Below are 23666 nucleotides of genomic sequence, written 5' to 3' on the forward strand. Positions count from 1 at the left end.
TGTACATCCATCCAAGATAACGCCTCCCCAGACGAGAACATCTAGACTGCCATATCAATCCCTTTCAGTGATGTTTGCAGGGGGGTACTGTGTGCCAACCTCTCGCCAGATTAGCTAATGTGCAGAATCACTGCTGAGACTGAATCTACCCTCATCAGTAAAGAGTACCTTACCCCATTACACTGCTGTCCAGTCCTTGTGTTCAATGCACCACTGTAAACGGTGTCTCCGATGGGCAGATGTTAAAGGGACATAGCATACTAGCCGTCGGGCAAACATTCCACCTTTGTGGAGTTGCCTTGCCACGGTAAACTGCGATATCCTGTGCCCTGTGCAGCTGGTTTGCAGTGGATCCTGTTGTCTAGTGTTGGTCCATTTTGGCCTGTAGGAGTATATAGCGGTCATCATTGGGCGTTGTTTTTTGTGGACAACCACCACTGGTCCTTCAAACAGCTTTGAAACGCCTGTCGTTCTGAAGGCCGACCACACACATGAGACGATGCTATGGGCGATACCGAACTCTGCAGCCACACTCCTCGCATTTCGAGCTTCCCAATTATTTGACTCCGTGTAAAGTCATCCAGGTGTTGTCTACTGGCCATTTTGTTGTCTGTAGCACTGTATGAAATCAATCAAACATCTGTAACAATCGTGCTCACCATTCGGTAATTTGCAAAATAAGATAAAATAAGATAAAAACAGCAGTTTAGCATGACTGCTAAACTGCTGCTTTTATCTGTTTTTGTGAGCCCTCTCATCACGATTCAAATTTTTGCATTTGCACCAGCTTTCTACTGAACAGCCACAGTTACAAATTGCCACAGGCTGTTTCGTTTGATCTGGTTGTAACCTTTAGAAATAGTGTTAGTCCTTAAGTTTTGCACACCGGTGTGTTAGTGTGCACTGTGTGCATATTATTGTGGTTCATAAATCCTTTAAGACTCCCTGATCTGTACCGATCAATCCATAATATTTTCTTTTCTTTCCCTTCTCAAATCTCAATAAAATGTCATGGCTATTAACATTCTCTATCCAAGTAAAATATATTCAGATATAACCTAAAACTGTTATTTTATTTGATATCATGAGATCAAATAAAATGTAACAGTTATGTCCATTATAATAAATGTTACCCATGCACCTTTTTTTTCCTTTCTAGTCTTGCATCCTACATTATGAAGCTGGAAATTGAATCTGACCTGTTATCGGCTGCCGTAGCCTAGTGGTCAGGCGCGCGGGTGCATAAGTACCCGTGCCTTGAGTGACCAGGGTTCAAGCCCGTGACTGCTGAATACGGTGCTGTTTCTTGTATTCTGTCTATCTTGTTAACTCCTCTGACTGTTTGGTCGTCCCAGAGTATAAACAGAAAATTTATTTATTTATTATTTATTAGTGCCAAAAGGTTTGCCAACACATTGCTTGGGTACAAGAAACAGATTCCGGAAAAGTATATTCTGTAGATGAGTGTGTTCTGTTTACATATATGATGGGAACACTATCATTTATAGCAATGGTAACATTAATAGTATGTTATAGATTAAATATGTTGAGGTAGAATGGTTATATGGAGGTAGGATATCAAATTGCCAGTCCACGGGTATCAAAGGTGCCATTGTCCATTAGCTGTAGATGATCAATCACCTACAGCTAATGGACAATTTTTACAGATTGATAGTGTTAAACCTACCCTAAAATTCAATAAAATTCATAAATTATGTGAAATAATAAATGTTGCTATTCAGGAGTAGTGTGTTTTTGTTTCAGTGATGCCATATTAGTGTGCACTTTGTGCAAATACTAATATGGCATCACTGAAGAAGATTAAACTGTGGACCTCACTAATGTGCAGTCAGCAATCTCTAAGAGTCATTTTTGGAGTGGGTTAGAGCATTTCTGTGTAGACAGATGGAGTTGTTGGATTCGAATGTTGTTATGGGAGAATTGAATTCCAGAGTTTGGTCACTATCCCAATAGCAGCTTATTTCTTAACTGGTTTAATGAATACTTTCTGTATTAGCATATTAGAGATGCTACAAGGGCATCTCTAAGCAATATACTTAACTAGGTTACAATTAAGGATCCATTGGATGGTAATAATTTATTGTACTAATGGTATGATGTGAGGATTGTCTGAAAAGTAAGGTTGCACAGGTATTTGTGAGATGACTTTATCATACAATTCTGAAGTTAAATGATAATCAGGGTTCATATCTGTACTATTTTTCAACATCATTGTACTAAGGCATTTGTCCCATTTGGGATGAGTTATCTGTACCCTTCTGGAATAAGTCAAGGCTCAACTGTAATAGCAACAATTGCGCTTCATCCTGTGAATATGCACATCTCCCGAAAGATACCTCTTTTAAGGCCCATAGAAATTTCCAGAACCTTCCACTGATGTATCAGTGCAGCAGTGTGAGAGGTAGTATTGTCATGCAACAAAACAACAAAATGAATCAGCAATCCTGAACATTTGTGACAGATTTGCTACTTCAATTTCTTCAGTGTTTTACAGTATTAGTCAGCAGTCAGCATTAATTATGAACTCACCATATTCCATGAGGTCAATAAAAAGAATGTCTCCACAATCCCCAAAAACACCCTTGTCATGACTTTTGTTGCAGTCATTGTGGTCTTCATTATTTTGGCTATAGGGAATCTAACATGTATTTCCCACCGTATAAGGCAATTGTAAGACCACATTTGTAATTCTGTGTTCAAATATGAAGACCTCATCTGAAAAAAAGACATTGAGCTTCTAGAAAGGGTCCAAAGATTGGCAACATGCATGACGAGATCAGCAAAATGGCGACCATATGAGGAAAGACAGTATATGTGAGCTACAGAGCTTGGCAACCAGGCAACTCAAACATGACCTAATTGAAGTTTATAAGGCTCTGAGAGGGGTTATTAAAATGAATGAAGGCAGAATTTCCACTGTTATAGAGAATTCCAGAACTCTGAGGCGGGGCCATAAATTCAAATCACAGGGCAGGAGGTTTAGACTAGATTGTAGGAAGTTTTAGCCAGCGAGTTGATTGCTGGAACAGGTTGTCTTCACAGGTAATTGAGGCTGACAGTTTTGAATAAATTCAGAGGTTAACTGGATAGTTATCTATGCAAGGAGGAAAGCATATAATTTGTATTTTCTTATCTACCTATGGTGTTTTTTTTTTTTTTGCCAATTCAGCAAAAGCCTGTGGCTTCCTTGCACTGTATGGCTATTGCTATTACATAACATGCTTCCACTTCCTTGCATAATCTTGTTTCATTTCTAGGGTGCAATGATGCACCCACATTATGCTTCTTATAATCCTGATTAGAAACTTGTTGCCTTCATTACAGTAATGAATCAGCAACTGCGTGCTCATCCCAATGTATGATGTGTTGTGTTTTGGCAATTGCTTGGTTTTCTGGCATGCATAGTAGATTTGGGCAAACCAACCTCCCGAGCAATTGTTTGAATTTTCATATGCCTGTTTGATAAACCACACTGGTTGATGCTCCTAATATTGCCATCTTTATTTAATAAAAAAACTTTCGAGCATAAAGTAAGGCTCCTGGGGTTGATGGCATATACCTTATAATTTTAAGGGAGGTGGCAGGTGAGTGCATCGAACCATTAAGGCTAATTATGAGAGCATTACAGGACTCAAAAGAGATTCTGTTGGATTGGAAAAGTGCCATTGTATTGCCAATACATAAAGGTGGTTCTAAGAGTGTGGTGGAAAATTGCCGACCAGTCATTCTAACTTCAGTAGTAGGGAAAATCATGGAGGCGATGGTCAAGGGTGGAATTCAGGATCATTTAGATAGAAATAGAATTCTGAAGGATACACAACGTGGTTTTGTAAAGGGAAAATCATGTTTAACAAATCTGGTTAGCTGTTTTGACAGGGGTCACTCGTGCTGGATTTAGAGAATAATTTCGACATTGTTTATTTAGATTTCAGCATAGCATTTGACTCTGTCCCACATGAGTGGTTTTACTTTATTAGCTGTAACAGGTTGGAATCACAGGGAAATTCCTTAGATGGATAGCAAGATGGCTTCAGGGCAGGAAGCAGAGTGTTGTGATAAATGGTTATTCTTCTGATTGGGTTAATGTAAGAAGTGGAATTCCCCAAGGATCAGTATTGAACCACTGTTATTTTTGATTTTCTTAAATGACATCGATGAAGGTATAGAGGGCATGATGTCTAAATTTTCAGATATAAAAGATTGGTAGAGTAGTTAATGATCCCCAAGTGACCTAGATAGACTTCAGGGATGGTCAGAAAAGTGGCAGCTTTGCATTAATTCAGCAAAATGCAAGATCTTACACCTGGGGAACAGCAACCCCAAAATAACTTATACACTTGGTGGAGTTGAACTAAAGTCAGTAGTGGAAGAAAGGGAGTTAGGAGTTACAATATGGTTAGATATTAAGTTCTCTGAGCATTGTAGACAGGTTGCAAGGAAGGCCCATGGAGTCGTATCAATGATTTATCTAACATTTTTTAGTAGAGATAAGAACGTCATAATCCCATTATATACGGCTATTGTTAGACCACACTTGGAATACTTGTTCAAGTGTGGAGACCACACCTAAAAAAAAAGACATTGAGCTTCTTGAAAGAGTTCAGAGACGGGTAACTTGCCTGGTGAGATCAGCAAAAGGGCATCCACATGAGGAAAGACTTCGAATATGTGGGTTGCACATCTTGGAAACTAGGCACCTTAGAGGAGACTTGATTGAGTTGTTTAAGGCTCTGAGTGGCAAAAGTAAAATGAATGAGGACAAAACTTTTACGGTTATAAATGATTCTAGAACTAGGGGCCATAAATTCAAGTTAAGTGGGGGGAGGGATGTTTAGACCGAATTTCAGCCAGAGTTATAAATTACTGGAATAAGTTACCTACATGGGTGGTTGAGGCAGACAGTTTGGGGAAATTCAAAGGCCAGCTAGATAGTTACCTATGGAAGGAGGAAAATGCATAGGTTATCTATTTCCTATTATTTTATTATTTATTTATTTAATTTAATTTTATGATTATTATTATTGTTTTCCTTTTTTGGCTTGTGCAGCATAAGCCTTAGACTCCCTTGCACCATATGGGCATTACTAATACTAATCTATTTTGGTTTTTTGAAGGTCTGCCACCCATTGGTTTATCAGTGTTCACATGCCCATTCTTGAATTCATTACACTAAAAATAGACTTGTTTCTTTGACAACACTTCGCTATAGATTGACATAAGTTCTCTATGAATTTCACTGGTTGGCCCTTTTGCAAGCAAAAATGGAATTACTGAACACACATCCACACTTGACCATACCTCTAGTAGCACCACCATTTTTGTTCTTTCTGATGGATGTAAATGATGAGCAGCAGTGCCATCTGTTTACACTTCTCAGAAATACTAAACTCTTACCTTAGTTGTGATATGATTCCACAACAATATGATTAAAAGTTTTACAAATACTGGCATTACCTTACTTTCAGACTGCCCTCATTGTAGGTACACAATGTGTATTAATAGGAATTATCCACAGAAGAAACTATTTTCAAGGGGAAAGCTAATTTACTATTGTGGAAATATAATGATTTATTGGGAAATATATTCTCGACCAAGTGATTTCACATTTAATGCTGATCATTGTATTGTTTTTCACTCAAAATTTTTTTCCCATATTTCAATTGAGCTTTAAAATCATTAACACCAATGCTTTCTTTGCAGCAACAAAAGTCTTGGGAACAGTGAAGTGGTTTAATGTTAAGAATGGATATGGATTTATTAACAGGTATGTTAGTAATTTATTAATATATAAAACTTTTTAAAAATTGCTTTGGAAAATTTTTTGGTCATATTGTGGCATTCAATTTGTATTCATTATAACAGCCCTTCATCAGCCAACTCTTTATATTTGGTGGGAATTTATCAGTTATTTATTGCCCTTTATAATCAGTAATAAAAATTATGTTCAAAAGAAATTAGTTTTTCTCTGATTTTATTCTGGATAGTAATCACCAATTGATTTAATTCTAAGCCCTGCTTTGAACTCTACAATCTACATTCTACAATTGATCAAATATTTGGTAAATAATTTGTAATATCTTTTTGGAGATTCTTTTTAGGTAGAATATTTATATTCTTATGTATTAACCTTGTGTTAATTACATGGGTCAATCCTGTCACCAGATAATGTTTGAATGATTTGTTCTCTTTATCTATGTCCACATGGCTGAAACTCCTAATAGCTGTTTTTGAAAATGTTTTGTTTGATTTCTCTATTGGAAATTCCAGAAATCTGCATTAATTATTACACAGTTAGTAAAATTCCTTGAATTAAGTTAAACCTAATTATATGCATGTGTTGCATTCAGTTATTGATAGCAAGTTGTTTGCTGTTGCATGCTTTCCTCCATTTGGTAATGCTCTCTAGCTTTGTGACGGCGCCTCCGTAGCCAGGTGGGCAGGAGCAGCAGTGCGTAGCATAGCACACACTTCTTGATTAGACCAGGGTTCAAGCCCGTCACGGGCTTGAACCCTGGTCTTACTGATATTTTACTGATATTTTCTTTAATCGCATTAACTTAGGTATCATTTCTGCTCATGGGTTATGAAATCTCACAATTACAGATCTGGTAGCTTGACTTCTGTTTGGGAAAATAATGGAATCACTGGTTAAAGAAGTAACATAGAACCATCTAAATAGGAATGCAGTTATATTGCTGTCACAGTACGGATTTGTTAAGGTGTGATCTTGTCAGACCAATTTGATTGGATGCCATGACACAGTAACAAAGGTACTGGATGGAAAAAAAAAAAAATTTGTCTTATACTGTACTTTGTACAGTATCAAAAGCAGAAATGCTTTTGATACTGTTGAACATAAAGGACTACTTTACAAATTGGAGCAGTGTGGCATTAAGGGAAAGTTACTGCTATGGATAAAGGGAACATTGAGTGGGAGAAGACAGAGGGTGGTTATCAATGGGCACTACTCTTTTTGAACCAGTTTTATTAATAGAGTGCCCAGGGTCACTGCTGGGCCAATTCTTGTATTTTACACACACACACACACACACACACACACACACACACACACACACACACACACACACACACACACACAACACACACACACACACAGAGGCAACCCCTGTATAACATGGTACTTCTACAACACAGTTCCACTCTAACACGATTGATAAGTTGCGGCAATTCTCCCACAACACGGTTAGAGGATTTTGGCAAACCTCACATAAAAGGGCATTTTTGAGCTTATGTTAGATGTAATTTTTCAACATTTCCACTCTTTTTGAATTCCCGCTGTTGACCTGCTAGTCAAAAAAAATTTATTGAGAAATCTTTGTATTTTATTTTGTTGGGAAATCCCTGTGTTACATTCTGTGCTATTGAACTTGTGGAAAAATCTACATTTCAAAATTTTATTACTATTGGATAGCACGTCAGGCCGTCCAAAAGATTTAAGTCATCCAAATGTTGAAGTTGTTTCTACCAGCACAGTTGTACTAGGTTAATACAACTTCTTTCATTCCATTAGCTCAAGGCATTATATCCACCTTTAAAACTCATTACATCAGAAAATCATTACAATGGATTTTGGAAAAAATTGATTCCAAATCTATTGAAGTAATGGAGGCATGGAAACATTTCTCAATTTTGGACTGTATCAGAATCGTAGTTTTATCGCTCAAAGAAGTAAAACCGTCAACGTTAAATGCATGTGAAAAATTGTATGGCCAGAGCCAGTTCATTCAGGAAATATGATCGAACCAGCAGAAAATGGAATCGGTGCAATTTTTTTTTATTTATTAATTAAAGCAGTCCCAGCCAACCAATGGCAACCCCACTGTCAGTTACACATAATTTAGCAGTATTCTGATATACTCCCTCTCCTGTTTGACCAAGTACAGGGAAGAAAAAACTTCCACGACCATAAAAGGTTGATATGAACAAACTGAGAATAATCAAATTGCATAAAAGATAAATATACATATAAAGGTAGGTCCCGTTTTATGATGGTCCATTTTACGACTTTTTACATTAACGGCTGTTTCAAAATATTACCTGAAAAAACTGAAACAATAACAAAAAAATTGCAACTCAGTAACACATTGCAGCAATGCCTATGAGTCCAAACACGCACTAGGCGTTTCTTTTGTCTTTTGTGGTGCATTGTGGGTGGAATGATAGCGACACCAAGAGTTGTTTACGTTCAGTGCGCCATGTTGGTTTCACTGTGAATTTTCCCTCATTTGTTAATGGGTTACACAGTGTTATTATAGTGCTATTTCTCATTAATAATTTTTGTGTAACCATGAGCTCTAAGCATAAGGCAGTGTATGTGCCAGGGGGACCAAAAAAGAGCATGAAACACTTAACAATTTAAGAGAAAATGGATCTGATTCATCACATGGAGTCTGGTGAGGTGAGCATCGGTCAGATGTGTGTAAGGAATTGAGTTTCATGCCTGCTAATGTATCAACAATTATGAACAATGTTGATAAAATAAAGCACATACACACAGGGATAACAAGTGTATCATCCTCCAGAACAACTTATTCACGCAGTGAGACAATGGAAAAAAATGTTAGTGTTGTGGGTTGATGATATGAACCAAAATAACTTTCCTGTTACACAAGCGATAATTCTGGACCAGGCGAAGTCATTATTTGACGAAATATGTGAGGAGTCTGGTAGCATTGAAACATTTACAACCCGCAAAGGGTGGTTTCATTGGTTTAAAAACTATTCTAAAATTCACAATGTGAGAGTGTCTGGTGCGGCTGCTAGTGCTAACGTTGCAGTGGCAGAACAGTATCATTCCGAATTTAAACATTTAATAGACAAAGGCAACTGCCACCCTGATTTAGTTTTTAATGTGGACGAAATGGGGCTTTATCGGAAAAAATTGCCGAGTAGGACATACATCGCCTGTGAAGAGAGATCTTCCCCTGGTTTCGAGGTTAGAAAAGATCGGTTGACATTGCTTCTGGGTGGCTATGCATCAGGAACATTTAAACTGAAACTGATGTTGGTGCACCATTCAGAGACGCCTTTTGTAATGAAGGACATTGTGAAGACAAGACTACCTGTGTTTTGGCCCTCTAACAAAAAGGTGTGGGTGACTCAGGCAATTTTTAGCAAATGGTACACTTCGTACTTTTTTCCAGAGGTTGCTCAGTTTTGTGCAGCAAATGGCTTGCCTCCCAAAGTCATGTTGGTGCTGTACAGTGCCCCAGGACACCCAGCCAACCTCCAAGAAATCCACAATGACTATTTGGAAGTTGAGGTCGTGTATTTGCCCAATACAGCTTCACTTTTGCAACCGATGGACCAGGGTGTAATTGTGATCTTTAAGCTATATTATTTGCATACAACTTTTAAAGGGATTGTTGAGGCTGTGCAGTCTGATATAACTGTGAGGGACTACTGGAAGTTGTATAATATCCTGAATGCCATCACAAACATTGATTCTGTCTGGAAAGAAGTGTCACAGTCCTGCTGAATGGCATCTGGTGTAAATTGTGGCCCGAAGCAGTGATTGATTTTGTAAGGATTGAGCCAGTTTCAGAACTGGCTAAAGATGTTTCTCACATGGCTAAGGATGTTGGCATTGACATTGTTGATCCAGATGATGTTGACCAGTTGCTGGAGAGTCATGGTGAGCCACTTTTGAGGAAGAAATTGAAGGAACTGACTGTGTAACTTCAACATGAGGCTGACACACCAGATGGAGTGGAAGAGTTGGAGCCAATCAGAACATTAAAAACAAAACATTCGGAGTACTCTTGCCGAATTTTGTGATAATGATCCTGATTGGGAACGTAGCCATGGCATCTAAAGAGGTGTCAACATGATGTTGAAGCCCTACTATAACATCTTAGAAGAAAGAAGTAGGAAGTCACGCCAGACGTCAGTACTACAGTTCTTGACAAAGAAGGGAAAGGAACCCTCAGAACCCCATGACCCTCAACCAGGAACATCCTATTAATGTTGTCCCATTATGCCATTGTCACATAAAATATCAGTGAAGTAAATACGTACTCAAGCGATGACTCCAAGGACCAAAGTAAGTTAAAATTTTATTTTATTCATTGTTTTTTGTATGAGTATAAATAAAACATGTGCATTAAATGTTTAAAATATTTAATTATTATTTATAAAGAACAGAAATATTAGTACATACTTGGGAATTTGGAACCTATCTCATTCAATTACATTATAATTTGGTCTTGTTTTACGATTATGACTTTTCATTTTACGACCCTGTTTTGCTGGAACCCTGTCATAAAACAGGTCCTACCTGTAATTAAATTTCAGACAAAGTCCAAACTTCATTGGAAAGACTGCATCTGTTCACAGTCTGTTGGAAAGCCAGCAGTGCAAGAAGCTGCCGAGAACAGAAATGCCAACACAAGGAGCCGGAGTTTTGCAGTGGATTTAGCAGACTCGTGCCTCCACCAAAGCAAAGCCTTTCGTAACGATTTCATAGAACTTGAGATAATTCAGCACTACATCATATTGCATTACAAATCCAAGGTTTCCAGTTGTAGAAGAGTCTTCCGCCTAAGAAATATTGCAGTTGCAAAGGCTTGGAAAGCCAAGAAGTTCTGTTTATTAATTAGAATTGTCTCACAGCCTTCTGACATAAGATTGAGATTACTCACCCGACATAGCAATTCAATTTGTAGATCCCTGTACTCCTTACAGTTGTACATAATATGTTCTCACGATTCTCTTTCTCCACAATGGCAACTAGATCTTTCGGTGATTCCAAAATCATGCAACTTTGCTTTAATTGAACCATGACCAGTCAATAAGAACATAGTTTGTAAGTTTGGTGCAAACCATTTGAATTTTATTGAGGCTGCATTTCTTAAATCTGGGAAAATTTTTTGTGTAATCTGCCCTTTATTACAAACACTCCAATGGTCTTGCCAGACTTTGACCAAAGTATCTCAGGGAATCAGTGCGATTGTAGAACTTGTTAAGTCGGTTTTGATGATATGACTATTGAAGCCCTCGTGCATAACACAGTTGGTAGAATCGCCCTCATCCCCACACCGGGTGGAAAAGACTGCAGTTCGAATCCCGTCAATAACGGGAGGAATTTTTATGGGTCTTTTTCACGAAGTGGCTGAATTAGTCGGGCTCAGGTGAGGGTAGCATGGCGTTTCTCCCGGAAACTCTGGTTATTTGTCCAGCAAAACAGAAAATCGACTTCAAGACACACGCAATTTATAGACATTATACGCAGAGCAACATTTTTTATTTTTTTAGGAGCACCACCAACTAAGGCCGATGCTCTAAAAATAAAAAAAATATGATTACTGAAGACGTTCAAGAATTACTGGTAGAAAAAGAGGCTGGTGAAGTGGATTTGGTGAAAATGGCATCGGAGGCAAATCAAATCAATTCAGAGGATGATAGTGCAGATAAATTCTAATTTTCCAAATTTTACACTAAAAAGCATACAGGAAGGCATAAAGTTACCTGAACAATTAGTCTTATTTTTAAATGCAGATCCTTGAATGTAAAAAAGCCTAAAGTTCAAAAGGAAGCTTCAAAAATATTAGTTCCATTTGATGAAGTTCAAAAGATTTATCAACAAACCCAGATTACTGATTTTTTAAAGAGAGCAGAAGACACACAAAATCTAGAATGGTATATTTTTGTTAGTTTTTTAACGAAATAGTGCATTTTTGTTACCTTTTGGAATTTATCCCCCCCCCCTGTACTTTTTCTTTATTATGATTATTATTGTTGCTCTTATATTATTTCTCCCTGATTGGGGGATTCCAGTCCGTGACGGGTACTGCTACCAAGTACACAGGGTGGTTGTAATGTCTGGTGTTACTGTCGGTCGAGGAAATCTCTGACTATCCTACAGGTGTTCAAGATTGCAACTTTCTGCAGTTCCTTGTAGATGTTCTCTGGGAGACCTATTGCTGCTAGGCTGCTATGTAGAGTCTTTGGTACCATACTGGTTGTTGACACGATGATTGGGATGGTTGATACTTCTTGCATATGCCACATCTCCTTGATCTCATGTCTCAGGTTCGTGTACTTCCTAATTTTTTCCTCATGGGTTTTCTGGGCATTGCTAGTGTTCGGCACCGCTATGTCAATCAGGTAGGTAGCCTTTTCCATCTTGTCTACAAGGGTTATGTCCGGTCTGTTGTGTGGGATGGCCTTATCTGTTATTATGGTGCGGTCCCAGTACAGCTTGTGGATTTGGGTCTCTGGTACTGCCTAGGGTTCGTACTTGTAGTATGGTACACTTTCTTTGGTCAACTGGTATTTCCTTGCTAGCTTCTGATGTATTATCCTGGCTACCTGGTCATGTCTATGAGTGTACTCAGTCTGGGTGATCACCTTTCACCCCGCATTGATGCATTGGATCATTTCTGAGGCCAGGTGGCATCTTCGACATGTCATTTGACATTCCGGGCTCCTTTGCAATGTATTTTCTATAGTTTCTGGTGTTGATTACCTGGTCTTGGATGGCCAGCATAAATCCTTCAGTCTCGGGGAAGAGCATCCCGCTTGTGAGCCATGAATTGGAAGCAATGTTATCGATGTGATCTTGATGGAGGTCATTGTAGTGTCTGCCATGGAGTGTCTTCTTTGCCCATCTTTCTATCTTCATTTCTTGTACCATTTGGGTGGGAGGGGTTTCCTCGCTTAGGTTGAGTGGGGTATACCACTTATCTATCTTCCTTATGGTCTGGTGGATTGGTGCTGTGTTGTTCTCGAAGTAATCCTTCAGGTTAACTATCGCTGTTTTCTGTTGTTCTGTCAAGTCTATCAGGCCCCTTCCTCCCTCTTTCCGAGGTATTGTTATTCTCTCCACTGCTGACTTCAGGTGGTGTTGGCGACTCTTGATCATCATTGTCCTTGTCTTTCGATTGATATCTTCTAGCTTGGTGTTAGTCCAATCTATGACCCTGAATGTGTATGTTATTACTGGAGCTGCATAGGTGCTTATGGCTTTAACTGTGTTCCCTCTGTTCAATTTTTCTTTTTGAGTCTGAGTTCAATTCTGAGTCTCTGATGATATTTTTCGGTCAGGCACTTCTTGATTTCCATGTGTTCCAACTGCTCAGCGTGCATCATTCCTAGGTATTTGTAGGTCTCTCCTTCTGTCATAGCTTCGATCTCTTTACCAGTCAGCAGCTGGTAGTTTCGGTCAACTAATTTTCCCTGGTGCAGTGTGTGGGTCTTGCATTTTTCTAGACCAAATTCCATCCTGATGTCCTTGCTGAATTCTTCGGTGATCCGGAGTAGTTGCTGGAGTTATTATTATTAGCCATATGGTGCAAGGAAGCCTGAGTCTTATGCTGCACCAGCCAAAAGAAAATTCCTGAGAGAGAGAGAGAGAGTCAAAAAATCACTAAGTCAGGATCCTGGGCGTGCGAAGCCCATACTCACCAGACGTGAGCCCCTGGGGTTATTAGTCCCATATAACATGGTTTCGCACAACACAACATTTTAGAGGAACCTAACTACCATGTTATATGAGGGTTACCAGTATATATATATATTATTATTTTTTTTTATGTAAACCCCGAGTATGAGAGATATTAGAACATATAGTACTTAGTACCATGCATGGGTTGAAGGTTGAGAAAATGAAAAAAGGTACTTGTTGACATTAGACTTGAATTTCTGTAGATTGTAATTTTCAGGAAATGCATATGAAGGGAGGTTGTTGACGGAATAAATGAGAAAGAAGGAAAGTTGGTTCTGTGAGTTTGAATTTGGACAGTAAAAGGATGCTGATTGGTTGCAGCATGCATTTGGACTGGTTTGGAAGTGAGAGAGAGAGAGAGAGAGAGAGAGAGAGAGAGAGAGAGAGAGAGAGAGAGAGAGAGAGAGTGGGAATTACAGACACCAATTCAGAAGAACAGTGCCCATGCAACTATTTATAGAAAAGGCATACAGTGGAGAAAATAGATAGACTTCATTAGAGATGGGTCATTAATTAGCCTAACTGTCGTCTTTTGAATGGAATCTAGAATCCTGAGAGAGGATTTGGGGGCACCACCTCAGATATGGGAACAATATTCCATGGTAGGGAGATTTGCAATTTGTACAGAGTGAACAGTTATTTGGAAGAAAAGTAATGCTGAGAGTGAAAGAGAAAACCGTTTATTTAAATGTAGAGGAAGCAATATTAGTAATGTGCTTATTCCAAGAGTGATTAGAAGTCAAAGTAATCCCTAATATAGATATGTGATCTTGTCTAGAAATCTGAATGTCATCGAAGATAAGCATAGGCACAGAAGAATCCCTTTTGCGAGATATAAGACAGGACTGAGTTTTAGAAGGATTGAAATCAATTAAGTTATGTTTGCCACACTGGAGAATTATCTGGAGATCAGCATTTGTTTGCCACACTGGAGAATTATCGGAGATCAGCATTTAAGGAATTGGTAGTGGATATTGGAGAAATTGAAGCTGTTTGACTGGGGCAAGCTTTCTCAAACTGGAAGGTGGAATGCAATGTGCCGTCATTAGCAAAACTATGGATAGGATTTCTGATCAATGGAAGATTATCAATATACAAGAGGAAAAGAGTGGCAGAAACACCTGAACCTTTTGGAACACTTGCATTAATGCAGAGGTTAGAAGACAGTCAGCCATCTACCATCATCCACAGTAACCTATTAGAGAGAAAACTGGATAGCCAATTACAAAAAACAGTTTACAAACCATAAGATGGAAGCTTATTTAGAAGATCTTTATGCCAGTCATAATCAAAAGCTTTTGAAATGTCAAGAGCAATTGCTTAGGTTTCTCCAACCTTTTCCATTGAATTTGTCCATAGATGGATAGCATAAGCCAGCATATCACCAGTGGATCAACACTGACAGAATCCATACTGGCTATCATTGATCAGATGGAAGGTTTCTAGATAGTTTAAAGAGTTGGCAGTTAATATTTCTTCATTACTTTAGAAAGATTAGGAGTAAGTGCAATGGAATGATAATTTGATGGGATTTTTCGCCCTTTAGGAACTGGCTGGGTATGAGTAAATTTTCAAGCAGAAGGGGAAACACCTGTGGAAAGGGAAAGTGCAAAAAGGCCACACACAACAATAATGAGCACAGGTTTTGAGAACAAGTGGAGAAATACTATTAGGATCTGACACTGTCTTGGCATCAAGACTGTTCAAAATTCTTCTGATGTTTTGATGGAAGACCACAGGAAGCATTGAATGGAGTGTGCTGGGAATGGTAGGAGGTGGTTTACCAAGATCATCAATACACAAGTTGGAACAAAAGTAGGATGCTAGCAGGCCAGCTTTTTATCTTTGGTTGAAGTGGCAATAGTAATTGCCACTTCAGCCACTAAATCCACAAAACTGGATGGTACTCCATCCAGTTTTGACAGAGAGGGGGGAATAGAGATGGGCAAAAGCTGACACCAATAACTTTGGCAAGAGACCAGAATGTTTGACTATCATTTCAGCAAGAAGCAAGTTTTCTACTCTTAGTCTGTTCGAAGTCTAGTTTGGACTGATTAATAACTGCTTTACAGGTGTTGTGAGCTTCGGTATAAACAGAAAATGAAACTGGAGATTTTGATACAAGTCAGTTGCAATATGCAGCATTCTTATCTTGAACAGCTTTAGCACCTTTATTGGAAAACCAAGGCTTAGATAAAGGACAAGATTTTTAAGGTGGAGCATGGAATAAAGGATTTTATCCATACAAGAATAATGATTTGAAACAGTAATCCGACCAAGGAAAAGAAGAAAAGAAATCTCACAGATCATCCCATTTTGCATTTTTGTAATGCTAAACAACACAAGGTTGAGATTGGCCACAAGAAAAATGCTCTATTGTAGAAGAGACCATCACCAAGTTGTGATCTGAGGTCCCTAGAGGATCACTCACCTTGATCATGTACTTAGAAGGATTGTTTCTGAGAAAAATATCAAGTGTGTTGGCTGTATGGTTAGGACTATCTGGTATTCTTGTAGGTAAATGAACAGTCTGTGTGAGGTGATTAGTGATTGTAGAAGCCTCAGCATCTCGACTGTGTGACTTAAAAATGGAAGCCAGCTGGAGTTGTGAACATTAAAATCACCAAGGAAAATTACCTCACTGTTAGGAAAGTTTGACTGGAGAAATTAGAGTTTCAAAGAGTTCCAATTGATTAGTGGAGTTGGGAGAACAATAGAGGCAACAGACGAATGTGACAGAATGTGGTAGAGAGATTTTAAGCAGAGAAGATTCCAAATTACTAAGTCTCTGACAGGGAATATCAGAGCAGACATATGCACCATTGAAGCTAAGAATCATACAGCAAATAATTAGGACAACTGAAATACGCAATGGTTGAATCAGCTGATATTTCAGATTTTGTCATAAAAAGTACTTGGGGTTTGGCAGACTGTAAGTGTAAATGGACATCATCGAGATTGGAATTGAGACCATGTATATTTGTGAAACGAATGGTGAAGTGTTTTGGAGATGTTAGATCTTTTCTCAGATAAGTTTGTTCTTTTAATTTGACTGTTCTTAATGTATAGTCTGACTATATTTATTAATGGCATTGATGAAGGCATATCAGCCTTATTGTCTAAGTTTGCAGATGATACGAAGGTTGGCAGAGTGGTTAATCATAGTAATTAGGGTATGCTACTGCACCAAGATCTCAACAAATTAGGTAGATGGACTGAAGTGGCAATTAAAGTTTAATATCAATAAATGCATATGGGGAGCAGTAATTCCGCATGAATGTACCAACTGTGTGGTGCCACCAGGGTAATTAGAGAATGAAAAAGAACTGAAGATAATTGTCCAGTCACATATGAGGTTCTCTGAGCAGTGCAGACATGTTGTGAGTACAGTTCATGGGGAGTTGTCAATGATATACAGGAATTCTGCCAGCAGGGATAAGGAGGTGATTATCCTGTTGCTTAAGACAATAGTTAGGCCACATTTTGAGTCCTGCATGCATGCCTGTGAGTCTCATTTGCAGGAGGATGTAGATCTTTTGGTATTGGTGAAGAGAGTGAGATTAATGATGGAAACAAAAGCATGCTCTTACCAGGAAAGGCTTTAGGTCTGCATATTGCAACATTTGGAGACTAGTATTACTCTAAAGACTAGTAGTATCACTCTGTGATGATAGTATAAGATGGCCAATCCTCCCCATGTATTGCGCTCATGTTTTCACGAATTGGTTTTTTAGTTAGAAAAAATGTGGATGATAGATAAGCACTTCACATTGTCCAATATCTTACTTGTTTATACTCCAGCATGACTACCAGGTCAGAGGAGTTTGCAATAAATCATGAATACAATCATTAATCATATTTGGCTGTCACAGGCTTGAACCATGGTCCACTCAGAGAGCTTGTGCAACTGCACTATGCTGTGTCAGGCCTTCCTCCTCTGTAGGCTCTGTATCAGAATAACAACTAGTATATACATTGAACTATCTGAAAAAAAAAAAAAAAAAAAAAAGACTGAAGATATAGTTGTCTAGTAAGGAATAACTATATATATATATATATATATATATATATATATATAGTTATTCCTTACTAGACAACTTTTTTTATCTATTAGTCTAAAAATCATTTACAGTATTATATTTATAATGTATAGTCATTTTAATTAAAAAAAAAAATTTTGGTAACTTAGTGATCAAAGGAGATTTTTATTTTTACACATCTAATTTAGAAGCTTATGATGCATCCACAAATATTGTTCCTTTTCAATTTTTTTTCTTCTTATGGTCAACAATAATACTATATGTACTGCAATAATGAAACACTGTAATCCCAAAGTTATTGGGATAAAAGGAATCATTTCATTGTACAGAAATTTCACTCTTAACAAATATTGCTTGGAATTATTTTAGATGAACATTAATTATTTGTTCAAATAAGTTTAGCTGTGCTTTTTCAGGATACAGAAGTAGCAATTTCCATTGTTATTTTACTTATTGACTTTAAATTGAATAATAAATAAACTGTCAAAACTAGGTGATTCTATTGCCACTTCAGCCAAAGATAAAGCTAGCATTGTACTTTTCTTCTAACTCATGTATTGATGATCTTGGTAAACCACCTACCATTCCTAGTACACTTCATTCAATGCTTCCTGTGGGCTTCTGTCAAAAGTGTCAGAAGACTTTTGAACAGTCTTGATGCCATGGAAGCACAAGTTCCTGATAGTATTTCTCCACTTGTTCTCAAAACATATGCTCCTGAGCTTACTCCTGTTCTGTCACCTTTTTTCACTTTCTTATTCCAAAGGTGTTTTCTCTTCTGTTTTGAAATTTGTTTATACCTAGAAATGGTGCCAAGTCCCTCTCTGGAACAGAAGTCAAGCTAACAGGTCTGTAATTACTCAATCACCCTTTTATTGCCCCCCCCCCCATCCAAAGGGAAATAATGTATCCCCAATTCCAGCATCTGTATCCTTAAAAAATTCCTTTTGCGAATATAGATGCAAAATGCCCATTCAGTTTTTCAGCAATCTGAGGAGGAACATCAACGATTAAACAATTCATATCTAGTGGACCAATGTGATGCCATCCCTTTTCTTCTAGTGTGTACATAAATAAAGAAGTCATATTTGCTGTTTATCTTTCATTCTTTGCCAAAGACTTCTCATCTGCCTTAGCTTGCCCAACATCCTTTGTGACTTGATTGTAGAGTAATTTATATCCATCATAGGCTTCTGTATACCCTGGTAATTTATATGCATCCCATGCATTTTTCTTCTCTGCCACAAGGCTCATCAGTTTATCAGATATCCATTTAGGTCTAAGCCCTTAGTTGGTATAAAAAGCATAGTAGCTTTACAGTTGCATCTCTGAATGCTTCCCCTTTAGAATTTGCTTTTGGTAACTTCATCAGCTTGTTCTTTTGTATAGAATTTAAACTCTCTGAGACCATTATGAAAGCAAAAGCCTTTCCCTTTACCCTTGACAGTAATTACACCTTTAAGTAAATTTCACATCATTACACTGATCACTGCAATCTAGTGAGTCTTTTATCTGCAGATTCTTAATACATGATGGGTTGTAGTTAGTTGCAGAATAGATGTGTGGAGGTTTGCCTTCATTCAGCAGGTTGATTGTTGTAACAAACTTTCATCTCTTATCATGGAAGCGGATAGTTTGAATAAATTCAATGAGCAACTGAACATTATTGCTGGGGATAGACAGGTGATGTGGGAAGTTTTTTTTTTTTTTTTTTTTTTTTTCATCTGATCCTTTATCAGTGCTTGCTTTCCTGAATTATATGCCAATACTACTAACTAATAAATAATAATAATATTAATCAGTCAACACTGTTGCTTTCTCTCGTTGATTTTCTAAAATGCTGGTGTAGAAAACAATCATCCAGTAAATCTACAAAAGTCTTGCTGCTGTGCATGACATCCTATAGGATCCAGTCAATACTTTGAAGTCTCCCATTATAAGACTTTTACTGGCTGGTTCTGTATGTCTGTTCAGTTGCTCGTTGTACTCATCAGGCCTATAACACTTCTCTTTTTTTTTTTTTTTTGCAGTGCTTATGTCACACTTAACTGACTCAACATTGCACTGGCCACTAATGTCCACTGGATGCATCGCCTTTGATTTTATGTCCTTAACTAAGAGCATAATCCCTCCTTTCTGACTGTCCTTTCTGTGCACATTTCAGTGTCCATATTAAAATTCTGAATCCCTTAACTGAGTGACACCATATCTACAAATAACCCCACAATGTTTACATTTGATGACTCAACCACCACTTCAAATTCATGAAATTTATTTACCATGCTCCCAACTTTGGTGTACATGCAAGTATATATGCACCTGTTTTCACTCTTAGTAACCATAATGCAGCCGATGTATTTGTTAGTTCCTTGAAGAACCTCAGATGGCCTTGAAATCCCCCACACCTTGGTTTCCAGGCTGCTTCATGTTCCAACTGAAGCTGTGCAAGAAGCACTTTTCATTTCTGCCTGTGGCTGCTGTCAAGCTATTAGTCTGTGTATCTCCCCCCTTCCTACAGGCTAGCAGTTTTCTGATTCAACTAACTCAATAGCATGAGCAAATATTCTTGCACCCCTTCTGTTTAAGGATATCCTATCCTTGTAGAAACACTCTCCTGTTAATGAGTACAGAATATGCCTAGACAAATTATAGTCCATGAGCCTTTGTGAAGTCTCTGCAGGGCCGAATCTTCTATTCTTAATATCATTAGGACCAATGAGTATAGCAGTATCACCTTTTATGTTCTTAAAAGACTGTATAGCTGCTTTGCAGCTATACAGTCTTTTAAGCTCATAAAAGGTGATACTGCTATACGCATTGGTCCTAATGATATCAGCTTTAGTCCTCTGGTAGATATACACCAGTCCTCCTGTTCCTTTTGCATGGTACGTTTCCAGTTTCTCTAACAGTTGAGTCACTAACTATAGCTACTTCCTGTGGAACCAAGGAACTCTGCTGCAGAAGATCTTGTGTGTTCTGATGCTGGAGTATGAGCTTAAGCATTGGAATTGGCTGCTTAGTGCTTGATGAGTCCCTCTCTTTTAATCCTTTGAGGGTATCAACCTTATTCTTCTAGGTCCTCACATAATCCCATCAGAATGCAGAATTTGCACCTAATCTCCTCATGCTCTTTGCATTTAACACACTCAAAGGATTGCAACTCATGGCTCTTATCATATCCTGCTAAAGGTAGCTTCACAAAGAGGACACAAGTAACACACACAATATAATCCTGATTTGTAGGAGAGTTGCCCTTGGAAGTTCTCCCACTGTACCAAAGCAATTATACTACTTTGAGATCTTTGCTTTGCTGCTTTAGTCTGAGGCATGATTTTAGTATAAATTTAATTTAAAAACAAATCGCAAAACTAAGAGATTGAAAAGGATAATGCTGTGCTAATTCTTATCTGACTGCAGTACAAGCTATTATAAACTATTATTTTAGATTTTGTTACATACTGTGTTGAATTTGTATTGCTATAAATTTATAGTTTATAGACCTAACAAGAACACTTCTGATACTGATTACATTGCTACAAAACTACATAAATCTCCAAGTAGCACCTATATTTGGAGTAGCAAAGGATAGGATGTAGGAGGAAAAGGAGATGCAGCCAGAACTGCAAGTAAAACAGCTCACAACAAAAAGGATGCCTGAAACCTTCAGTTTGTTTGGGAAAGGGATGGCCATTCCCATTGAAGATGTTCCAAACATGGAACAGAGTTAAAAGTTCAGTTGAGGGTAGAGTAATCTTTTGTGCTGCTATACCATATACACTGCACAATTACATATGTGTTTGTTATTATTATTTTGTTTGTTTATTATTTTGCTCTTTTTATCCTGACTTGTTCAATTTTTTTTTTATTAACAGTTAAGCACAGCCTGAATGCTTAACTATTACTGAACACATCTCCTCTTTATAACATGTACATAGGTAAAATGTACCCAATTTACACTGCTTTTGTAGGAACACATCCCCACTTTAAATTGGAGACAATCTGTAGTTAACAAAAACTCTTTCTTACAATTTTTTTTAAAACGTTAGATGAACGGATTTATGTACTAATAATAATAAGCATAATAATAGCACATATAAACAAAATAATAGCAACAAATTTTATGAAAAGCTTTGACATTGTAAGGCTACCACCACAAGCAGCCAGCACTCCCCTACTAATAAATAATACTTCACTAAGAACAGAAGTATAGCATTGTTTATTAATTATGTGATGCCACTTCCCAGATGGCTGTGTTATTATTATTATAGACCATAATTATATCTTATTATTCTCTTATATTATTTCTCCCTTATTGGGGACTCCACCTCACAACAGGTATTAGTATCAAGTACGCAGGGTGGTTGTTATGTCTGGTGTTACCATTGGTTGAGGAACTCTGACTATCCTATAGGTGTTCTGTATTGTGACTTTCTGGAGTTCCTTGTAGGTGTTCGCTGGGAGACCTATTGCTGCTAGGCTGTTATATAGGATCTTTGGCACCATACCGGTTGTTGACACATAATAAGAGTTTTTATATTATTATTGTTGTTGCTGCTCTTATATTATTTCTCCCTGATTGGGGATTCCACTCCGTGACGGGTACTGCTACCAAGTACACAGGGTGGTCGTAATGTCTGGTGTTACTGTTGATTGAGGAATTCTCTGACTATCCAACAGGTATTTAGGATTGCAACTTTCTGGAGTTCCTTGTAGGTGTTCTCTGGGAGACCTATTGCTGGTAGGCTGCTATGTAGGGTCTTTGGCACCAATACTGGTGGTCAACACACAATGATCGGGATGGTCGTTACTTCTTGCATATGCTACATCTCCTTGACCTCATGGTTCAGATTCGTGTATTTCCTAATTTTTTCCTCATAGGTTTTCTAGACATTGCCAGTGTTGGGCACCACTATATCAATCAAATAGGTAGCCTTTTCCATCTTGTCCACAAGGGTTATGTCCGGTCTGTTGTGTGGGATGGTGTTATCTGTTATTATGGTGCAGTCCCAGTACAGCTTGTGGATTGGGGTCTCTAGTACATCCTGGGATTCATACTTGTAGTATGGTACACTTTCTTTGATCAACTGGTATTTCCTTGCTAGCTTCTGATCTATTGTCCTGGCTACCTGGTCGTGTACTCAGTCTGGATAATCACTTTGCATCCCATGGTGATGTGTTGGATCATTTCTGAGGCAATCACCTTGCATCCCATGGTGATGTGTTGGATCATTTCTGAGGCAATCACCTTGCATCCCATGGTGATGTGTTGGATCATTTCTGAGGCCAGGTGGCATCGTTGATGTGTCATTGTTCACTCCACGTTCCTTGGCAATGTATTTTCTGTAATTTCTGGTGTTGATTACCTGGTCTTGGATGGCGAGCATAAATCCTTCAGTCTCAGGGAAGAGCGTCCCGCATGTGAGCCATGCATTGGAAGCAATTTTATATATGTTATTTTTATGGGGATCATTGTAGTGTCTGCCTTGGAGTGTCTTCTTTGCCCATCTTTCTAGCTTCGTTTGTGCCTCCTGTTTGGGAGGGGGACTCCTTGCTTAGGTTGAGTGGGGTATACCGCTTATCTATTTTCCTTATGGCCTGGTGGAGTGCTGCTGTGTGTTTCTGGAAGTATCCTTCAGGTTAGCAATTGTTGTTTTCTGTTGCTCGATGAGGTCTATCTGGTTCCTTCTTTCCAAGCAATCGCCAGTCTCTCCACGGCTGACTTCGGGTGGTGTTGGCTGTTCTTGGTCATCATTGTCCTTGTCTTTCTCATGAATCCCGCCAGCTCGGTGTTAGTCCAATCTATGAGCCCAAAGGAGTATGTTAGCATTGGGACTGCACAAGTGCTTATGACTTTAACTGTGTTCCCTCCGTTCAGCTTTGCTTTCATTAAGTTTCTGAGTCTCAGATGATATTTTTCCGTCAGACAGGCCTTAATTTCCTTGTGCTGTAACTGCTGAGCCCTCATCATTCCCAGGTATTTGTAGGCATCTCTTTCTGTGATGGCTTCAATCTCTTTACCAGTCTGCAGCTGGTAGTTTTGGTTGACTAATTTTCCCTGGTGAAATCAGTGGGTCTTGCAATTGTCTAGACCAAATTCCATCCTAATATCATTGCTAAATTCTTCAGTGATCCGGAGTAGT

The 23666-nt window shown here is 38.3% G+C and overlaps 1 protein-coding gene across 1 annotated transcript in view; it reads left to right on the forward strand.

Moving 5' to 3' along the window:
* The window catches only part of LOC150085344 (uncharacterized), a 160451-nt gene that overhangs the window by 38257 nt on the left and 98528 nt on the right, over nt 1–23666 (forward strand). Inside the window, exon 2 of the mRNA XM_090373164.1 lies at nt 5722–5785. Coding sequence (XP_090229290.1) covers nt 5722–5785 — 64 coding nt within the window. The remainder of the gene's footprint in view (nt 1–5721; nt 5786–23666) is intronic.

This window comes from Mastigoproctus giganteus, chromosome 5 (genome assembly GCF_048544385.1).
Source record: "Mastigoproctus giganteus isolate SK-2022 chromosome 5, ASM4854438v1, whole genome shotgun sequence".
NCBI lineage: Eukaryota > Metazoa > Arthropoda > Arachnida > Uropygi > Thelyphonidae > Mastigoproctus > Mastigoproctus giganteus.